Source organism: Pteropus vampyrus, unplaced genomic scaffold (assembly GCF_000151845.1).
Source record: "Pteropus vampyrus isolate Shadow unplaced genomic scaffold, Pvam_2.0 Scaffold47, whole genome shotgun sequence".
NCBI classification, from domain to species: Eukaryota; Metazoa; Chordata; class Mammalia; order Chiroptera; family Pteropodidae; genus Pteropus; species Pteropus vampyrus.
In genome coordinates, this window is record NW_011888828.1 from 3101499 (window position 1) to 3121475 (window position 19977).

At 39.1% G+C, this 19977-nt stretch overlaps 1 protein-coding gene across 2 annotated transcripts in view; it reads left to right on the plus strand.

The window, feature by feature from the left end:
• The first annotated feature begins 8622 nt into the window (after positions 1-8622).
• Positions 8623-19977, plus strand: part of GATB (glutamyl-tRNA amidotransferase subunit B) — a 90258-nt gene continuing 78903 nt past the window's right edge. The window contains exons 1-2 of one of the 2 annotated variants that reach the window (XM_023530206.1): positions 8623-8847; positions 10921-11071. In XM_023530206.1, the coding sequence (XP_023385974.1) occupies positions 8672-8847; positions 10921-11071 (327 nt within the window). In that variant the 5' untranslated portion in view covers positions 8623-8671. The remainder of the gene's footprint in view (positions 8848-10920; positions 11072-19977) is intronic. The other variant, XM_011359388.2, reaches the window with a different exon arrangement.

Consider the following 19977-nt stretch of genomic DNA (forward strand, 5'->3'; position numbering starts at 1 on the left):
ATCTTGAATGCTAATGGGAACATCCAACTACTGTAGGAAAGTAGAAGTTCCTCGAAAAATTAAAAATAGAACTACCATATGATCCAGCAATCCCACTTCTGGGTATATATCCGGCTAAGGAAATGAGATCATTATCTTGACAAATATCTGTACTCCCACGTTCATTGCAGCATTATTCACAATAGCCAAGGTATGGAAACAACTTAAGCATTTATTGATGAATGAGTGAATAAGGATAATGTGATATTTACACAAAATGAAATAATATTCAGCCTTAAAAAGAAGAAAATCCTGCCATTTGCAACAACGTGGATGAATCTCAAGGGCATTATGCTAAGTGAAATAAGCCACTACAGAGAAAGACAAACACTTCATGGTATCACTTATATGTGAAATCCAAAAAAAAAAAAGTCAAACTCGAAAAAACAGAGAGTGGAAAAATGGTTGCCAGGAGCCCTGGAGTAGGAGAAGGAGAAGCGGTTGGTAAAAGGGTATAAACTTTCAGTCATAAGATGAGTAAGTTCTGAGCATCTAATGCAGAATGTGGAGACCACGGCTGCTAACGCTGTATTGTAAAACTGAAATCTGCTAAGTGAGTATGACTTAAATGGTTTCGCTCCCCCTCCTGAAAGAAGGTAAATATATGAGGTGATGCTAATGTAAGTGAACTCTATTGCAGGCTCCTTTTACGATGTATGCATATATCAAAGCATCATGTTGCACACTTTAAATATCTTACAATTTTATTTGTTAATTATACTTCAATAAAGCTGAAATTTTTTCTTAAAAGAAATAAAAATATAAGGAGAATGTCCACCTTTGCTTCTAACATCACAAATACTAGCTGTTATGAAACTATAAGCTAGTCTATGATTACAGGTGGAATTAGTCGTCTCTTGTACAAGAGTGACACCATTCTAGCAGCAGTGACTTAACTACTACAGACTGTTAAAAATATTCTTTCTATCAAGATCCATAAATATCTTGGCCTACATGTAAGAATAGGCAGATAAGAATACAGATTCTCCGTTAGGACAAAGTAAACCTTAGAATGGTGCCTGCAGCCCAGTAAAGACTAGTGAATAGATGGAGAATGAATAGGAGAAGGAAGTTGAATGGGAAAAAAAAAAGAAAGAAAGAAAAGAACGGAAGGGAAGAAGGGAGGTAAGTTGGCCAAGCTCTTTTTCAAGGTAGTCAGGGATGGAAACCATAAAAATAAAGGGTAAGCCATCTCTAGAGCAATAAATTTTATGAAATGTTAATTGGGTTTACTCTCAGAACTCTTCCTTTTATTATTATGTTTAACACCAAACACTAAAAAATTAATCAGGAAATACCATCTGGCCAACAATTTTAATTTATGAAATTTCTTTTGCTTCAGAAGATTAAAAGCAATCCTCTGAGTAAACTGAGCATTCTCAGAGAACCCCAAACAGCCCTGAACAAAGACTCAAGAGTGTCATTGCCTTTATATGTTAACATCTTTGAGTCACTCGTAATCTATAAATAAACTTACATCTTACAGAAATGGCTGTACAAGAAGCAGCACCATGCTGGAATTCAATACCAAAGGCTATTTTTAAAAGTGTTTTGATTTTTTTAAATTAATTATAGGCCCTAGATAATACAGGAGTTATAATTTGGCTTTGCTTTACTACAAGTTTTATGTTGCTTAACAATTCTTTAAAAACAATTCTTATATATCTGTGCTTTAAGTGCAAGTCGATGTTAATTGAAAATTTTGTGATTATGGCTCCTCTGTTCTGTATGGGAAAATGGAATCACTAATATCCTGAAATCAGTAATAAAAGTTGTTTACCTTTAAAAATATACGCTTGGTCTTTAGAGCCTTATGGTTTCCCTAGGTGTAACATAAGAAATTACCTGACACCAAAATGAATCTTTGAAACAAAAGCCCTCCATTTAAACACATATAAAACAGAAAAGCAGGAGAAATTTGGGGGCAATGTTTACCCTGGTAGAAAGGCATGTTCGACTGTAAACCATGAAAAAAATAACATCATAAAATAATGAAAACTTCAGACCTAGATATTTTTGTCCAATTGAACTTTTTAGTTGAACTTTTTATATCAAGAGATAGGAGAATTCTTGACATAGATAAGACATATGTGGAACCACACACCTAGGAAACATTCTGGCCTTTATCTCATATCTAAAGGCTTGATGTAACGATGTACAAGTTGTAGTATTTAGAAATTTTAGGCCTCAGAAAGTAAATGTTCACTGCTCTTTCAAGACTATTTGGTTTAAAAGTATAGGAAGAGAAGCGATTATTTCTGCCTCTATCTTAATTAACAAAGAGTAAATACCTATTGCTTTTGCTCTAGAAAAATAATCTTTGGGTGGTTTTCATCTAAGAATTCCTTTGGAGGACAGCAGACATGAGCTATAGTAACCAGACACAGAACAGGACCTCGGATACATGACTCTTGTAACAGAAACCAATTGATTTTCCATAATTTGGCCTGTCTTGTCATATTATATTTCAGACAGAATGAAAATTGCCACTCCAAGCTTGCTATTTCTTGACAACTAAAAATAAGTAGCATCATGTTTTGAAAAAAGAGAAAACACAACATTTGATTCAATGGTACCATAGAAATCCAACCAAAAACACATACTCAGTTATATTTTTCACCTCCATGAATGATAGCTATTAACTTACACAGTGAGAAGCACAGTTCATGTGATCCACTGTACAACAGAACCAATGCAATGGGATATTATCACTTTGAAATGAGTAACACCTTAGATCGCTGTTGGGCAAAGGGAAAACAAGGGCATAAGGATAAGTCTGATTGACATTTCTGTAAAGAGATAACAAATAATGTAGGCTGACAGCAAAATATCCTCGGTCTTCCTTGGGGAAGTGAGCTACTATTAGAGTAAACAGAATTTCTGTAAGAGAGGTTGTTACGCAGCAGCTAACGTCCTCTTGTCATAGATCTCAAGAGAAAGTCCCCAGGCATCTAAAATGGTTGCTAGCCTAGAGAACTAAGGAAGACAAATAGTTTCGTTCCTAAACTCAAGATTCTTCATTTTGACATCTGCTAAGGACACTAAACTCTGAAAGACTGTGAAATGTCAAACTGACTCTCATAAATCGTGAGAACATTTCATTAGATTTTGTGAGTTTTGGTATGTCAAGTAGAAGGTACTGTATTTATTTAATATATATAAATATTTTCAAAGTCGTGGGCTCTGAATCACTGCAAAATGTTTCCCAGAGATACCGTACCAATGCAATGTGGCAACCAAAATAAAGATAGCAGCTTTAGAGAATATTAGGCTAGATAGGCCCTTATTTGCTAGAGTGGCATTTTATATCATCTTTCTTTTGCCTTTTGAAAAACTTGGTATCGAGTTCCATTCTTAACATTATTTCTTTTAATTTTACTACATGTGAGAGGAGTAAAAATGCCTTTTAGTAGCAAAGCTGGTCTAAGTGTGGAATCAACATCAACTTGAAATCACTGTTGGGTCAAGTTATCAAATCCTATTGGTGAATTAGAATCTAGAGTCAGACTCCGAGGAGACATGAACAATGTCTATGCTGGTCTTTCCCTCTCTAATTAGTATTCATGAATTGCTGGGAACTTTTTTCTGTCTTTCTTTGCATTTATCTCAGTAGTTGTATCGTTTGATTGCTGTTGTGTTTGAATTGCTTGATTTTAATTCAATCTGGCATCTCTTCATGGAACACTAAATTTCCTTTCAATGGCCATACATTAAACTGTGGTGAACCCTGAAGGCTCTGCCACCAATAGATTTCGGCCTTTATTGCTTTGTGCAGCCCATCCATTCTTGGTTCAAGGGCAGCCTAGATACAGAGATCTCAGTTCAGATACTCGCTGGTAATGACACTGATTACCTGGCAGGATGTGTGAGATAAGCCTTCCTGTTCTCTTTTGTACCACCCTGGTGGACTCAGATACATCTTCCCTTTAATTATTAAGTAGTTCATTTGCTGAGGAAAACGTGTCATCAAAGCTCATGCATCTTGGCGGCTTAGATCTTTAACACCAGACTTGTGCTCCTCAAAATCTTTAGACTTAAAATCAAGAGAACCATTTAACATATAAAAATATTATGTTTTTAAAACTCAAAGTTCTTGATCATTATTTGTGCATGATCTTAAAATAAAATACTGCTTAGAAGTTGTGTGTGTGCATGTGCACACCTGTGTGTGTATAAGCTCTGTAATTCCGAAGGCCAAATACTCAACTCCAAAACACAAAAGACAGAGCTTCTTAGTGCATAGCAGGAATCTGACCACATGCTAAACATAGCTTACAGGACACAGAGCTGAACACATTCTACGACCTGTTACTTTCGACTGAGGAGTATCTTCTATCAAAGAAGTGGTGAGTCATGGGGATGTGTAGAGTGGGATTTCTTTCTTACACATAATTCCAGTTTGCTTCCAGGATTAGTCAGATTTCTAGAAAAGAAAAGGCCTGGGAAAACAGTAAACCATCCCTTGAGACCAGATAGAAGAAGACAGGATGTGGAGAGATTACAGTTTATGGGCCGGGCAAACCTATTAGCAGCTGTGTGCTGGCCTCATCTCCCCCAGATGGCACTTCATCTCTACAAAAGCATTGGACAGGGTGTTCTATTCCCTGCCTTGGAAGGGAAGAAAAAGTTATAGATTTCTTTGCTTCGAAGCAGTCTTCTAGGAAGCAATTGTTCCCTCCACATCAGTATTTTATCAGAATCAGGACTTAATGGTAAAATGAAAGGAAATGAATCCTGTTCCCCCAATTGCCCAGCATGTACATATTCCCAGTTTTTCTTCTTCCCATAATGACACTTAACTGTGTCTTAAGATGTGGTTTTTCTAAGAAGGAGCTTTATGTTTTTAGAATGCTTTTTCAAAAACAGGGCTTCCTCTAGTGCTTCCTATATGAAAATAATGCTAACAATTTTTCTTGTATGTATACCATCTTAAGTGTTTATTTTTTCTTTTTCCAGAGAATTTATATTGACCTAGTTACCCTCCCTTCCTCCCCACATGACATGAAATGTCAAGACAGCAGGCTGGGTGCTAAAGCCATAGAATAGATAGAAACTAACAGTCCCATAGAGAGACCAAACTCAAAACTGTGTTAAGAAATACTAAGATAACCATCTATATCCAGCTCTGTTAGACTGCAAGGGGCACTTTATTAGCCTGCTAAATGTCTATATTAAAGTACTGTCTTTGTTTCTATAGGGCAAAAGTAGTTCATCAAAGAATAGATTAATTAACACAATTTTAAGATTCAAAATTGTATATAAATAGACTTTTAGATACACTGCCATGATACATTATTAAAATGATAGAAACTATCTCCTTTTAATATTACTTGAAATGTAAATGTTTCCATTACAATTGTTTACTTCCTTTTAAAAAAATGGAAACTTACAACCACTTGCATCCTTCCCTCACATTTTACCCTTGTTACTGAAGATGCTGTAAATCCTAGACTACCATGTTTTTATATCATACCTCCATTCCCAAACCAGGGAAAGAATGAGAGAGGGAGTGATTACAATTAAACACAACTTAGATTTGGGGGGGAATGTTTATATAGATAGCTCTGAATATTGAGTCAAACACAGAGGCAAGCCAGTGCATTCCAACTCTGATGTGCAAAGACTCTCTGAAGAACACTAAACAAAACCAAGCATAATACTTTAGACATACTCTTAACTACTGCTGTTATTATTATAAATAATAACTTGAAACTCTGCTCTCTTTTTAAAAAACTTCTTCTAAGTTTATTTGTATTGTGTCAATTATATGAGTAAAATAAGAGCTGAGAAACTCTCCCTAAGAAAATGTTTTTGCTAGAAACCCTATCCTGCTACCTTCTGAGCTTCTTGAAAATGAAAACCTCTGTGTCTTCCAGATGACAGCCACCTTTTCGGTGGAACCAAAATAGCTCTCTCAGCTAGAAAGCTGTCTGTCAGCAAGAGCTCTGACAGGTATCAGACTTGGCATGCAGGAGGAAGGCAAGAAATGGTCCCATGGTAGATGTTTCGGTGAGAGCACCTGACTAGCTAAGGAGCAAGGCAGGAGGGGCACTTGGAAAACAGTGCACTCTTAGGCACTAGATCAAGCCCGAGGAAACCAATGGACATTTCCAAAAATGACAGATGACCTTAGGGGAAAAGGGAGCCATTAGTTCTTACGAGATTTTGAAAGGGTTGTGCAATATGCATTGAACTAGGTTTCCATTTGTGAAAGGAATCAAGTACACTTACATGCACAGGAGTTTCTCTCCCTCTAGCGGTGGGGTGGGAGCCTTTGAAGTGCTATGCTATCACTGTGCCGCGCTGCTTCATTAACAGGTGAAGTGCATTTTGCTCATGAAACTTCGATTTTCATTAGTTATGCTGCTGTTTCTTACACGGGTTTTCTAAAACACTCCTGACTCCTCCCATCAGGCAGGGATTTGCCTCTTAAGTGTGCAGATCACCAGCAGAAAGGTGGCAAGGAGCCCCCTTTCCTTTCGGCCCAACAACACTCACGCTCACTTCCAAGAGACAGGATTCCCCTCTCCTACGCAGTCCTGTCAAAGGTGGAACCAGTTGTGATCAGAGGCAGCTTCTGACCCCCAGTCTGGACCAGAAAAACCTGAGGAACTAAATGAGAAAAAGCAAGCAAGCTTACCTAGAGTAAAAGTGGGAAATGTGGACACTTAGAGGAGAGAAACTACTAAAGGATCTAAAGAGTGATCTGAACCTGATAGAAAGGGCAGTAATGAGAGATAAATATTGGAACAAACATCCCCACCTTTACTTTGCAGACTCTGTCATTTCTCTCATTTTCATTTTTGGTCATGTGAAAATACTTCTGGTGTAGCAATGCTGATCAATGATAGTGAATGCAAAAATAAAATTAAAAAGGATAGAAAATGTAAACAATGACAATTTTAAGCAGAGTAACTAAAAATGCCTCCATGGAGGAATTAAATTGCATAATATCAAAACTGTACTGTAGTCTTAATGGGAATGGATTGTAGGTTACAGCAGTCTAATTAATAGGTTATTGATCAATAACTGAAAACCTACCAGTGTGAAGTATGTAGAGTATGCAGGTTTTTTCTCCTTCTCCACACCCAGGCATCAATGATGCCTACTTGACTTCTCTTGTATGTCTCCAAGGCAACCAAACACATTTTCTCACAAACCTGTTTCTTTTCTAATTTCCTTATCTCAGTGAATAATTCCATCACTCATCCGGTTGTACAAGCCAGGAATCGAGAAGGTGCTTGACCCCATCTAGTCTTCCACCATCATATCCAATCCATCGACCAAGTCTTTCCATCTTACCTCTGTAATCTATCGCATGTCGATTTTTCTTTGCCTCCATCCCCACACTATTTCATCATCTTCCTCCTAAAAACCAGTACTCCAAAGGGCATCCACTCCATCCTTTGTCAAATGCATTCTCCACACTGCACTGTCATTCAACGAATATTTCTGAGGGGCCTACTTAGTGCACTGGTAATACTGCGTAAAATAAGATGAATTCCCCATAAACATCAGATAATCATAAGCAGTATGTAGAGAAGTAAAATAGGGTGACATGATAGAGTACGGCTGAATGGCTGTTTTAAATTGTGCATGCAAATGCAAGAAATCGGTGAGAGTTTGAACGAGGGGTATGAATTCCGAAGCAGGAAAATAAAAGAAGTCGGCTGGGATGATGGTGTCTGCTACCAAGGATTCCTCGCATATAAGAAGACCGTTTGAAATACTGGCCAAGAACAGAAAGGATAATACAGGCATACCTGAAAGATACACCGAAGGCTCCGTTCCAGATCAGTATAATAAAGCGAGTACAGGCATACCTCAGAGATTTTGCGGGTTTGACCACCGTGATAAAGTGGAGTATCGCTGCGAGTTGTCATCTTTTTGCTCCTGGAGGGTCTTGTCTTCGGTTTATAAAAAAACACAACACCTGTTAAGTGCAATAAATCAAAGTGTGACAATATGAGTTATGCCTGTTGTAAAATGCACCCAAAGTCTCAACCTACGTCTATTTGAGACCCAAGGACCGCTGCTTAACCATAGCGCTTAACATCTGTATGAAAGGATCCCATTTTTGTTAACTTTTCTGTGTGTCTCCTCTCTCAAGAATGTAAGCTCCATGAGCATGAGGGCCATATCTGTCTTCCTCACTGTTGCATCCCCAGTTCCTAAGAACTGTCTCCGGCATACAGTAGGTAGCAAATAAATATTTGTTGTATTAATGCACAAATTGGTGTGTGAAGTGGCAGAAGAGAGAGAAAGTAACTGAGTGGGTGTGAGGGTTCAGGAAGTCTTTGGGAGAGCTCGAAAGGTTAACGGGTATAAAATCCCGGCCAGGTTTAGCTCTCACTCAACTTCATACAACATGCTCACAAGCCACGAACCTCTCCAGTTCCCCGCTAGGAGGAGTCACACCTTCCGACCCGGAACCCCGCCTACGCTCTCCTCTAGTTCTCCTTCCCTCCCCTCCCCGCCAGGGTTCCGGCAGCCTTCGATTCGCAGTGCTCACCGGTAATAGTAGTCTTCCGGCCGGAGCTTGTGTCAGTTTACCCATGTTCAGAACTACACTTCCCAGAGAGTCTCGCGGCAGAGGACGGTTGTGTCACCTGACCAGGACCCTGGCGCGGCAATGGCGGCGCCCGTACTACGCTGTTGCTGTCCTGGAAGGCGTTGGGCTTTAGCCTGCATTGACCGCGGTTCTCGCCACGGAAGAGGGGCTCCACCTGGGTCCTGGTTCTGCGGGAAAAGGGGACAGAGATCAGTGGTTCAGCAGCTTCTCAGCGCGGCCCAGAAGCTGAGGAAAGGGTATACTATTTCGTACCATTACTCCCCACTTAGTGTGGGGGTGGAAGACCTGCGGGACTGGGGAGACGGTGGCCTCTCCAGCCCAGCCTTCAATTTAGGCGCTTTGATGAGGGGGTGGGTGTTGGGCTCTAACTTGCAGCCCTGAAAGCACAAAATTGGCAACCCCGCCAATTTGTCAACCCCGCCCCCACACGTAAACTGCTGTCCTCAAATAGGTATATTGGGGAATTCGCAAGTGTAAAATCGCACATGTTTTCTTGAATCGAAAGCCACGCAGACAGAAGAGTGGATTCAGTCACCTTACTAAGAACACCAGCAGTGCGGTCGGTGACACTAGGAGCGAGATCTTACTTGGCTACCATTTAGCGCTCCTATGGGCCAGCAGTGTTCTAAGGTAGAAAGGAAGCCTTTACCTACAAGCTCTGGATGGTGGTGCCTTAATATCGTCAGTCAGAAAACACCACCCATCTGTGGAGTCGCTTTGTATTGAATATATATATCTAGACCTAAGAGGATGCAGCCAATACAAGAAACCTTCCCTCTGGTTGTGTAGAGAGTTTTGCTTATTTAGCTAGATGTCTTCTGAACAGTTGTTTAGACTTAACTATATAAAACTTAGTTTCTTTTTAAATACATAAATATAAGGCACTTCTCCGACATTCTGTTTATCCTTCAAGATAGTTAGGTTGGCATTACTTCTGCTTTTCAGTTGGAGGAACAGAGGGAAAATGTCCCGAAGCATTCAGTTTCTTTTCTTTTCATAAATGAGATCATCTCACCATGAATGGGAAATATTTTTCTCTCATGTAATGAAACTGCAAAAATACTTCGGATAATGTTGTAGTGAATGCAGAATATCCAATGAGTTCTTCGTTTAATTCTTCTCAATTACAGGCAGTGCTTCCAAACTTTAAAAAGAAGGAATTCATCTTTTCACAATATTATAAATATAGAACTTCATTGTTGAAATGATTGAAACAAAATCCAACACATGTCAACAAAAGTCTAGATAATATAGAAAATTGTTGGAGAGAAGAGCGGGATAGGAGCAGACAAAATATGAAGACAGTATGTGTAACCAAGCTATCTGCAAATGGTCCAGGATACATGGGTTTCAAAGGGACACTTAGAAGAACCTGGAGAGGGCTGTGTATGGAATGTTTATAGGGACCCAAGAGAGTAAGAGTGGCTAGATAAAAGAGATTATTACAGCAATTAAAAGCATCTTAGATTTGATAGCAATCAAGCATAAACAAACAGCAAAGGAACCTGAAACTAGAGCTCTGGAATTGAAAGTGATTTGGGGGCCCAAAAAAGGCTATATCTGCTGGTTTAGTGTTTTCTTTTGCACAAAATTACCCGGAAGAGTATCATTTACTAGTGACCCATTATATCTGTGTCACTCTGGTAATTTTATTTGCAACCCATTGTTATAAAATGAATTCCAAACATGACAATTACCCCTTCTTTTCAAATAATAGAATATGCAACTTTATTTACCAATATTTCTCTAGTTACAGAATGCTGATGTTCATGTTAATTCTAAAAATGTTCGCATTTTTAGACAGTTAATTTAGAAAAGGCCGCTTTTCACTGAAGTCAGCCAAGCAGTTGCCACCTGATACCCATATCTAAATTGTTTTAAGATGCCAAATTATTCCTTTCTCTATCACCTTCCTGTTTATACAGTGAACTCTCCTTATGCCATATTGTTAATGAATTTTATATTACCTGCCTTGTAGGTGTTCATTTTGAATTACTTTTGATTTAGTCACGAATACAAACAATATGATACATTATTTAATGTAAGGATATAAAATTTTAATAAGTCAAAACAAATAGGAAATTAACATTTGTGGTTTAGGCTTATAGGAATTTATGTATGGTAACAGGTCTAACCACGTCTTTTTTTTGATTTTTTATTTTTTTAAACACCTATAGCACCTCGCATTCCAAGGTGGTCTCCCATCCAAGTATTAACCTGGCACGACCCTGCTTAGCTTCCAAGATCAGGCACATTCAGGATGGCATGGCCATTGCTAACTGCTTCTTAACCTTTATCTTTCTCTTTAGTGAACGCGAATGGACAGCTGTGGTAGGTTTGGAAATTCATGCCCAGATTTCCTCCAACTCTAAACTCTTCTCTGCATCTAAAGTCCACTTTGCAGCACCTCCAAATTCTTTGGTATCTTTTTTTGATGCATCTCTGCCTGGAACTTTGCCGGTAAGTTTTTATTTAATGCTGTTTGCATTAGAAAATATTTATGTTTTATTGAACATCGATAATGATTTCCTTATTTTAATATCTTGGCACAGTTGTTAAGAAATACTTGTTTAGGGAATTTTCGGATGAAGTAGGGTAGACTAAATGTTTTCTAAAGACTCATCACTATAATTTTGTTTCTAAGTCTAAACATCATCTGTCTATTCATACATTTGTTCACTCATTTCACACACACATCTTAGAATGTCTACCAAATATGAGAAACTGTGAAATAAACTGGAAAATAAAGGTGACCTATGATTCTTGCCTTTGATGTCAATGACTGGTTGGGGAGGTGTGTCTTATAAACAAATAGAGTGCTGTATGGTCACTCCTGTGAAGGCATTATGCAGGACATGGTTTTGGAACTCAGAGAAAGAAGGACACTTAATTTAGTGAGAGAAGGACTATTATGAGAAATCGGGGCAGGGATATGGTTGGTTAAGGACAGGTCGTTGGAAGAGGTGGTGTATGAGCTATCTGAAAAACCAGGTAGGAGTTAGGCAAATAAATGAAGGAGGAAAAGGAGCCCAGTCAAAGAAAGCAGCATAAATCATGTGATATTACAGTGTAAGGTCAATAATGATCGCAGTTACTGAAAATTTAGCAGTGGTCAAAATGGAGAAAAAAGTCAACCACAGTATGTTTTAACTACTCATTTACCTACTCATTTTCACTTAAACCCAAGGAACGACTGGGTCAGTGTATTCATCAGCAAGATTTTTAGCTTACATTTTCCTTTAGTTGGCTAAATTTTGAAGAAAAGAATGGAAGGAGCAACGTGACTATTTATGCTAATAAATGGCTCATAGTCTGTTTAGGACCCATAGTATAAACTGTATGTGGTGGTTCCTGCCATCCTTGGATGAAAACAAACAAACACACACACACACACACACACACACACACACACACACACACACGCGCGCGTGATGGGGGGTGGGGGCGGGAGGATCGTCACAGGTGAATTCCATACTCTCTAACATTTAAATACAACTGAAAGCTGGTTGAACTGGCAGGCTCTTAGAGCCAGGGGTTTGCCTTTCTCAGGGTCGCTCCCCAGTGTGGAAAGTTGTGGGCAGTGCTTCCAACATACCTGCCATACTCGGGGCAGTGTCTCTTCCTCAGAACTTTTTCCTTACTTGTGCTTTTGTCGTGGAGGACCCCCATCCCTGCAAACGATATCTAAGGTCATCTTTACTTGCTCTTGGGTCACTCTGGGGAAGACAAATATGTATAAGGGTGTCTGTCTGTCCTTCCCTCCCTCCAGCTTAGAGTGTCTGTCTCTGGAGAGATTGTTTTTTTGTTTGTTTGTTTTTGAAAAGAGATGATTTTTCAGTTATAAATGTATGAGTTCTTTTTTGGGGCAGGGACTCATATCATAGAAATACAGTAATATCTACTCAGACAAGTGAAATGGAAAGCAATTCATCACAGCCTTTTTGCCTTCTGAGTGCAAAACATTTTTTTTCACATGTTCGTTCATTATCAAAAGACTGGACATAATCTCTGCATTCTTTCTAGATTTTTCTAGCTGGGACTATAGTATCTAACAAAATATTTATTGTAGTTAACATTTAGAAACATCTATTTTCAGCTGGGCATGTTTTCTATAAACAGACTCTTCAGTTGTAGCTAAATGTAGTCAAATATCATAGACAATTCGAAATAACTAAAATATCAACATGCTTTGAAAGAATTCTGATTATGCACCGAAGAAGAAGGTACTTGCCAGTGATAACCATCTCAATAAAACAGTGAAGGTGTTTGGGATATTTGAGCATTGAGAGCTTGGCTTACATTAAGTGATTGCCAAGGCTAGAAATCCAGTTTTGCTTGAGCTGGGGTTTGTTTTTCTTCAGAGTCTACGGCCCTCATGGTCCAAGTAGCCTCATGGGTTACTCTTTCAACAGAGCTAATCTGCCTCTTTTTCAGACCTATTTTAGAATGTGAGCAAAATTAAAACCAAAACTACCAGAATAAAACATTGTCACTCCCATAGTATTTCAAAACCCTATGATTTACCTCTGTAGAGATTTAAGATATGCTGAAACCTTTAGACAGTTGTCTTTCTCTAAGCCCTTTGGAGTTGATATATTGATATTCTGACTCTCTGTTTGGTTTATTTTGTATAAAAAATGATGACTGGTTGTCAGATACACTGATAAGAATATAGAAAAAGGTGGCCAAGAGAATTTAGGTTATAGTGTAAAGTCTTTCTGTAGACCAAATTTGGTCTCTCTGTAATTTCATTTGCTCTGCTGGCCCATTAAAGAAAAAATATGACAATGTGTATCTTTTTGTAAGCATTCGATTCTCCCTCTCTGTGTGTCTTCAGTTACTCCACTGACACTTATTGGGTGCCTGCCATGAGCTGGCCATCATACTTGCGCTAGTGACGTAGCTTTAAACGCGGTAGAAGGTAGACATGGGTCCTGCCCTCATGAAGCTTGGCCAGATAAGCAGACAGTTTAATAAACATGTTGGTGGTGGACGTACAGGCGCCCTAGGAGCACATCGTAGGAGCATTCAACACAGATATGGGGAATTTGCAAAACTGGGTAAATAAAAAGTGAGTAGGATGCACAAAGATCAGAAGAAAAACAGGATATGGCTTGCTCTAGGAACTGAAAGAATTCCCAGGCACTATAGCATAGAACTTGAACATGGCCATGGCAAGAGGTGAGACTGGTGTGGGAAGCGTAGTCTGTACCATTTAAATACTGCTAAGGAGTGTGGATCCCATTTATAAGGAGAACGTGGAGTCAGAAACTCCAAGGAAGAGCGTTTTGAGAAGGAAGGAGTAGATCAGTGTCATGTTACTGAGAGGTCAAGGTGAGGACTGGTAAGTATTCATTGGACTTATCAACAGGGATATCTTTTGCAAGAATAGTTTCAGTGGAGTAAAGGAGGGAGAAGGTAGGTGGCAGCAGATTGAGAAATTCGAGAGTGTTGAAGAGGTGAAAGCGTGGACAACCGTTTTAACCGTTTGACTGTGAAGGAAGAGACTGTAGGTGAAAGACAATGAAATCAAGGGAAACGTTATATTAGTCCTGATTTTCTTAATATTCGAGAGGCTTGAGAACGTTTAAATGGTAATGAGTTATAGTCAACAGTATTGTATCGTACACTTAATATGTGTTTTAAGAGGCTAGATCTCATGTTAAGTGCTCCTACTGCAATAAAATAAATGCTGGTGAGAAGGAACCAATGAAGAAAGAGCAGTTAAAGAGGCATTTGATAAATATGGCAAATCGAACATATATATTTAATCTGTCTCTCTCCCCACCCCAAAGAAACCTTACTGAAATAATGGTAAAAGAATTTAAAAGTCATAAACCTCCAAGAGAACAGGAGAAGAGACCAGAGTGCATGAGAGGTGGTGGATAGAGGAGGGCCTGACTTAGCAGAGCCAGGTTCACTGTTACCTAAAAATAGGACCGAAAGTCTACAGAAAGAGACACTAGTGAGAAACAAGACGTTGTGCCCTATGCATCCTCAGAAAGAGTCGGGATGGGAGCTTCAGGTATTGTGGAAGGCTGGGGGCGGGGTTGGGGTGAAAACAAAGAGATTAACTCAGTATACAGAGCAGTTAGACCTAAGGTCCTCTCCCTGACCTTCTGTAGCTGCTTCACCCCCACAGAAATCTATAGTTTGGGGAGAAATTTAGCTGGTGACACACTCACCCTGGAGACTCCAGGCAGAGCAAAAGGCACTGGTGTCAGACAGGTTCCGAACTCCGAGGCCTGCCCAGCTCCTTTCCCTGCCCTGTTCGAGGAACTCAAGTAACTTAGTATGTCCTCCTCTCCCAAGCAGGAATCTTCAGGAATTTGTTTGGAGATTATCTGTCCCTAGAGGTAAGAATTTGGTGGGGGGAGGTTGTCTCTCAATAAAAAAGCTACCTGGTCACCTGACTGTCCTAGAGTGAAGGTCACCAGTCAGTAAGCCGTGGATATTTACATAAGCTTTTTATGAAAATTTTATTTCCTTTAAAATATAAATTGACAGCCAAAAATCACCACACATTTGAGGAGGTTCTCCAACATAATGGACAGAGCCAAAAATGAAAAGAAAACTAAAAGAAATAAGAGGCAACAGATGATGCAGAAGGTAAAAGAATACTTTAAATAGTAAATGCTTTTATGAATATCCGCAGAGAGATGAGAAGGTAACTGCATACTTGAAATAAGAATATGATGCTGCTTTTTAAAAACGAACAATCAATTAAAATGAGCTCTTAGAAATTAAAATCGTGATGGCCCCCCAATCCAAAGATTTTAGAAGGTGAAGTCAAGAAAGTGTTCTGGAGACTCATACACACATACAGAGAATTGCACAATAGGAGGGAAAAATAGAAAATGAGAGGACCAATCCAAGATGTCCGCCATCTGATTAGTGGGCATAGCAGATATCTAATGTAAACTGGAGCCTTTGAGAATAATAAGCAATAGGTAATAAAAAGTGAAGTAGAGGATAAAATGAAAGAGACCTGTTAACTCCAGGGAATACTAAATGTTCAGGAAAGGAAATGTCATAGTATATACTTAACAGTTTAGCAGAGAAACATATTTACGTAATAATAATAAACACCAACTACTGATTTCACACAAACTGATATAACTGAGATATTGGGAAAGAAACTGAATTCTTAACTACCATAATTAGAAAAACATGTTCTACCTTGATAAAGCAGGAAAAAAGTAATATAAGAATATATGCTTTGGGAAGATTTTTCAACCAAAGATTAGGAGAGGTCTCTCTTCTTTCAGGCCCTAAGTTGGTTGATTGATTTTTGTTTTTTGGCTGTTGTTATTTCTTTTTGTTTTTTATTTTTAAAATAACACAATGAGTGAAAGATTTAGACTCTCAAGAGACAGATTATTAGTCAAAGGGTTTTCAACAAAATTTTTATTACATACAGATAATATTAAGTAATAATCAAATATTACCTCCACTGGTACCTCAGCCTTCTGTTGGTGAAATTTCTTTTTAGTCCCACAGTTCAAGCAGTGACAGACCCACCCACCCCTACCTGTAACTCCCGCCCTTACCTTGCTCTTCGGAGAAATAGGCTCATCCGCATTCTAGATCATTCACACCCAAGGTCACGCAGGTGGTGGGAGGCCCTGCTTCTGGAGGTGAAATGACTTACATACCTACCAACCTAACTTTTTGGACTTCTAACTCAGTTTATCTTGGAGTTGTACTTAGGGAGTGGTGTATTTTGTTCTTGAATAGAAATATAATAAAGTAGCAATATGGATAAAGTCTTATGAGACAGAATAAGATATAAAAGTATCTCACCTTGTAACATATAAATTATCTCTTGGGAATGGAGAGGGCCAAGTTTTGTGGCTCCATGTTCTAAAAACAAGAACACTGTGTCATTGGGACAGTTTATCAAGTCTTTTTTCCAGATTACAGAAGGATTGTGACAGTGTAAATAGCCACAAGCCTTGGCCAGCAGGTGATGGATTTTCCAAAGGTCTCCTGGCATAGCATAGTATTTAAAAATAGAAAAATGAATACCACACAGGACAGCTCAAAGATCTGAAGGCGGTTGCTGCCAGGAAACAGGACTGGAGGGGAAGGTGGTGAGAATGTCTGCTTTGCATTATAAATTATTTCAGGATACATGCCTGTAATATTTTGTTCAACAATTAAACTTAGGTTTAAAGGAGTAACACATACGGGAGAAGAAATTATTAATTGAATCAGGTTCCTAAGAAAGCAGGAGGTGTCCCCAGAGCACAGGGAAGACAGCTCGCCCACGGTCACCTCAGGAATGTGCCCCCTGCTCATGTGTAAAGACACATTTTTAGGCTGGGTTGTGGAAGGTTCCGGAGGCTCCCATCTGATTTCTTTTCTAGCAAATACTGTTTCTTCTTACTCTCCTTTTTGGAGCTCTTTCTTGCCTGTGTATTTCTTGCATTCTTTGTCGAGGGATGAGGCACTTTGTTCGCTTTTATGTGCCTCCAATCATTTCTGTTTCTCTCTAGCTCTTGAATGATAGTATAGAATTCTAAGTTGACAGTTATTTCCCCTCAGCACTTTGAAGACATGATTCCATCGTCCTCAGGCATCTATTACTGCTGATGAGAAGTCTGCATCCTTTGTAGGTAATCTGTATTTTCTCTCTGATAGCTTTATCCAGGAAATGTTTGAATGTGGGTTTGTTTTTATTTATTCTGCTTGATGCTTGATAGTCAGTGTGATTTTTGTACTTGAAGACTGGGGCCTAGACAGGGGACGTATCTCTGCAGGATGAATTTATGGTGGCCTCTGCCAGGGCCCATTGGGCTTCATTGAACAAATAGTTTCTATGTTAATTTTTCAGCCCCCAGCTGTCACACAACTTGGATAGTGCTAACATTCAGGCCCCACACCCAAGCCAGGTACAAGGCCAGGGGCTCTGATTTCACAAGACATTTTTCACCCAGGGCCCGAGGTGGGTGACCTCCTCTATATAAGCTTCTTCAGTTGGTGGCCGAAGATTTTTCTGGCTGGGCTGAGTTTGTGGCTCCCAGAGACCTACCCCAGTGGGCTCCCAGCCTTGATTTCTGCTGCCAAGGTGCTTTAAATCACCAGCATCGGGTGTGTCTCTTCAGCCTGGTTAACAATGATAGTAAAATCAACTGACATTGAGTGCTTGTTATGTGCCAGGCACTGTTCAGGTGTTTTCTTTATATGTGTTAACTTACTTTAACCTCGTAACAACTCTATGAGGCAGTTCCTATCATTATCCCAATCAGAAAGTAAGTGGAGAAGCCAGATTCAAATTCGGTACAGGCATACCTTGTGTTGTGCTTTGCTTTATTGTGCTTCGCAGATGTTGCATTTTTTTTTTACAAATCAAAGGCAAGACCCTCTGCCAACAAAAAGATCACGACTAGATTTGTTGCAGTGGTCCAGAACAGAACCTGCAGCATCTCCCAGGTATGCCTGTAGTCTGGCTCCTAAGTTCACACTCTTAACCCCTTTGCGGGTCCTGCCTCTTGCAGTTCCCCCTGAGTAATAGGTGGCGTTAAACCCCACTATGGCTGTGGGCCCCAGGAAATTTCCTTTCTTGCTTTTGAGCTTGGCTGTTGTGTGTTTGTAAATTTATATGCATATATAAATGTCTGTGTTTATAGATGTAATACTCGTTTTCATCCCCCTTCTCCACCTCCCTGCATTCTGATTAGTGACCCTTCTTCTGAATGTTTCTTAAGACCACAGGCATTTTATCTTGTTTTACCTTTAGTTTTAGAATTATATGGACTCCCATCATAAATCTTCAGACTGAAAAGGTCATTCAGCCCATTTTCCTGCTTATAGGCAGGAGTACAGCCAAACTAAGAACAGTATTCTTGTTTTTTATAACAGCAGGGATTCAGCCTCACTCATTGTTTTGACCTAGTTTAAAACAACAACAACAACAACAAAAACTCTTACTCTGGTACAGAATCTTCTTTAATTTATTAAATCATTATTTGTCTGCAAAACTATGGGTAGGATCCTAGACTATTTTCTTAGTTATTTCCTTTATCAATGTCATTCCAATTTCTCTACTTTCAGTACTTTGTATATTGATGTTAAATAGAAAAATAGGAAAGAAAATGTATTTATTTGAATAAACGTCATGGAATTTACCAGTCTGTTTCATAATTTGCCAGTGTTTCCAGTAATTGTGAGATTTCAGCAAGGCATCCAGATAGTTTGAAATTCATGCATGTGCAAACCTGCTCGCTCGCTCTCGCTCGCTCGCTCTCGCTCTCTCGCTCTCTCGCTCTCTCTCTCTCAAATACACTCACTCACTCACTCTTATTTGAAATGCTCCCCACTCTGGGTGCCCGTCTCCTATGCAGGGGGAAAGTGAAGAGAACACCGCTGTCCATGTCCGTGTGGGCTGGTAGGGTGCTCAGCCGTAGCCAGTAGGTAACTTCTGATAGCTTCAGGCTGTGCCACAGTTAGGTTAATTAGAAACTAGTGACTCTGCCCATGTTTTGTTTGTCTGGAAGCTCTTATCTGCAGGTAACACGGAACCCCCTGCTAACCACGAATGCTTATTTCCGGAACTAGGAAAAGCTTTCTAAAAGCCCTTTTCCAACAAGTATGCAAGAATATTCACCTCTTTTCTCAGGATCGGCCTGCCTTAAAAAGCACTTGGGGCTTTTCATATCAAAGATGTTTTGAATTGGCACTGGCAGCTGTGGAATGAAAACTAAAACGTTGTTTATCTCATTCTACAGAACTTTCTTTTATTCACAAATTATATACCATGTTAGCAAGAAGAAGGGGAATAAAGAGGAGAAAAACATGATGTGAATAAATCTGATGCCTGCCCTCTGGGAACTGACAAACAATGCAGATACTGCGCTTTATGCTAGAGATTCATTTCTGAACATGTCTGCAGATTGTACCATAAGGGATCTTGCCCCTTAAAGAAATGATAATGTGAATGCTTTTGTAAAGTACTTTGAGATTAATTTATTTTTTAAATTTCTTATGACAGATTTATTTACAGATAGGTAAATCCACAATATTCTAGCTCTCTGAACACAGCAGATACTGGTAATAACAAGGACCTAATAGATTTAGATATACTTGACTAGTTACAGAGAACATCAGGCTGAAACGCTTTCCTGACCCTTAATTCTGAACGTTGTTATAAAAGATTTTTTTAACTCAAAGCTTCTAAACGAAATGGAAATTCAAGAAAACGGCAATAGGGAAAAGTGTTTAAATGCATACATTTATAATCAGATCTATATTTACCTCTCTGTCTATTTATACTTAGATGCTTTGTTATTTGACTAAGAAGACAAAGTGTGATAGTTTTCTAATAAAAATTTTTTCCATTTCAATGATTTGCTTTAATGTAATCT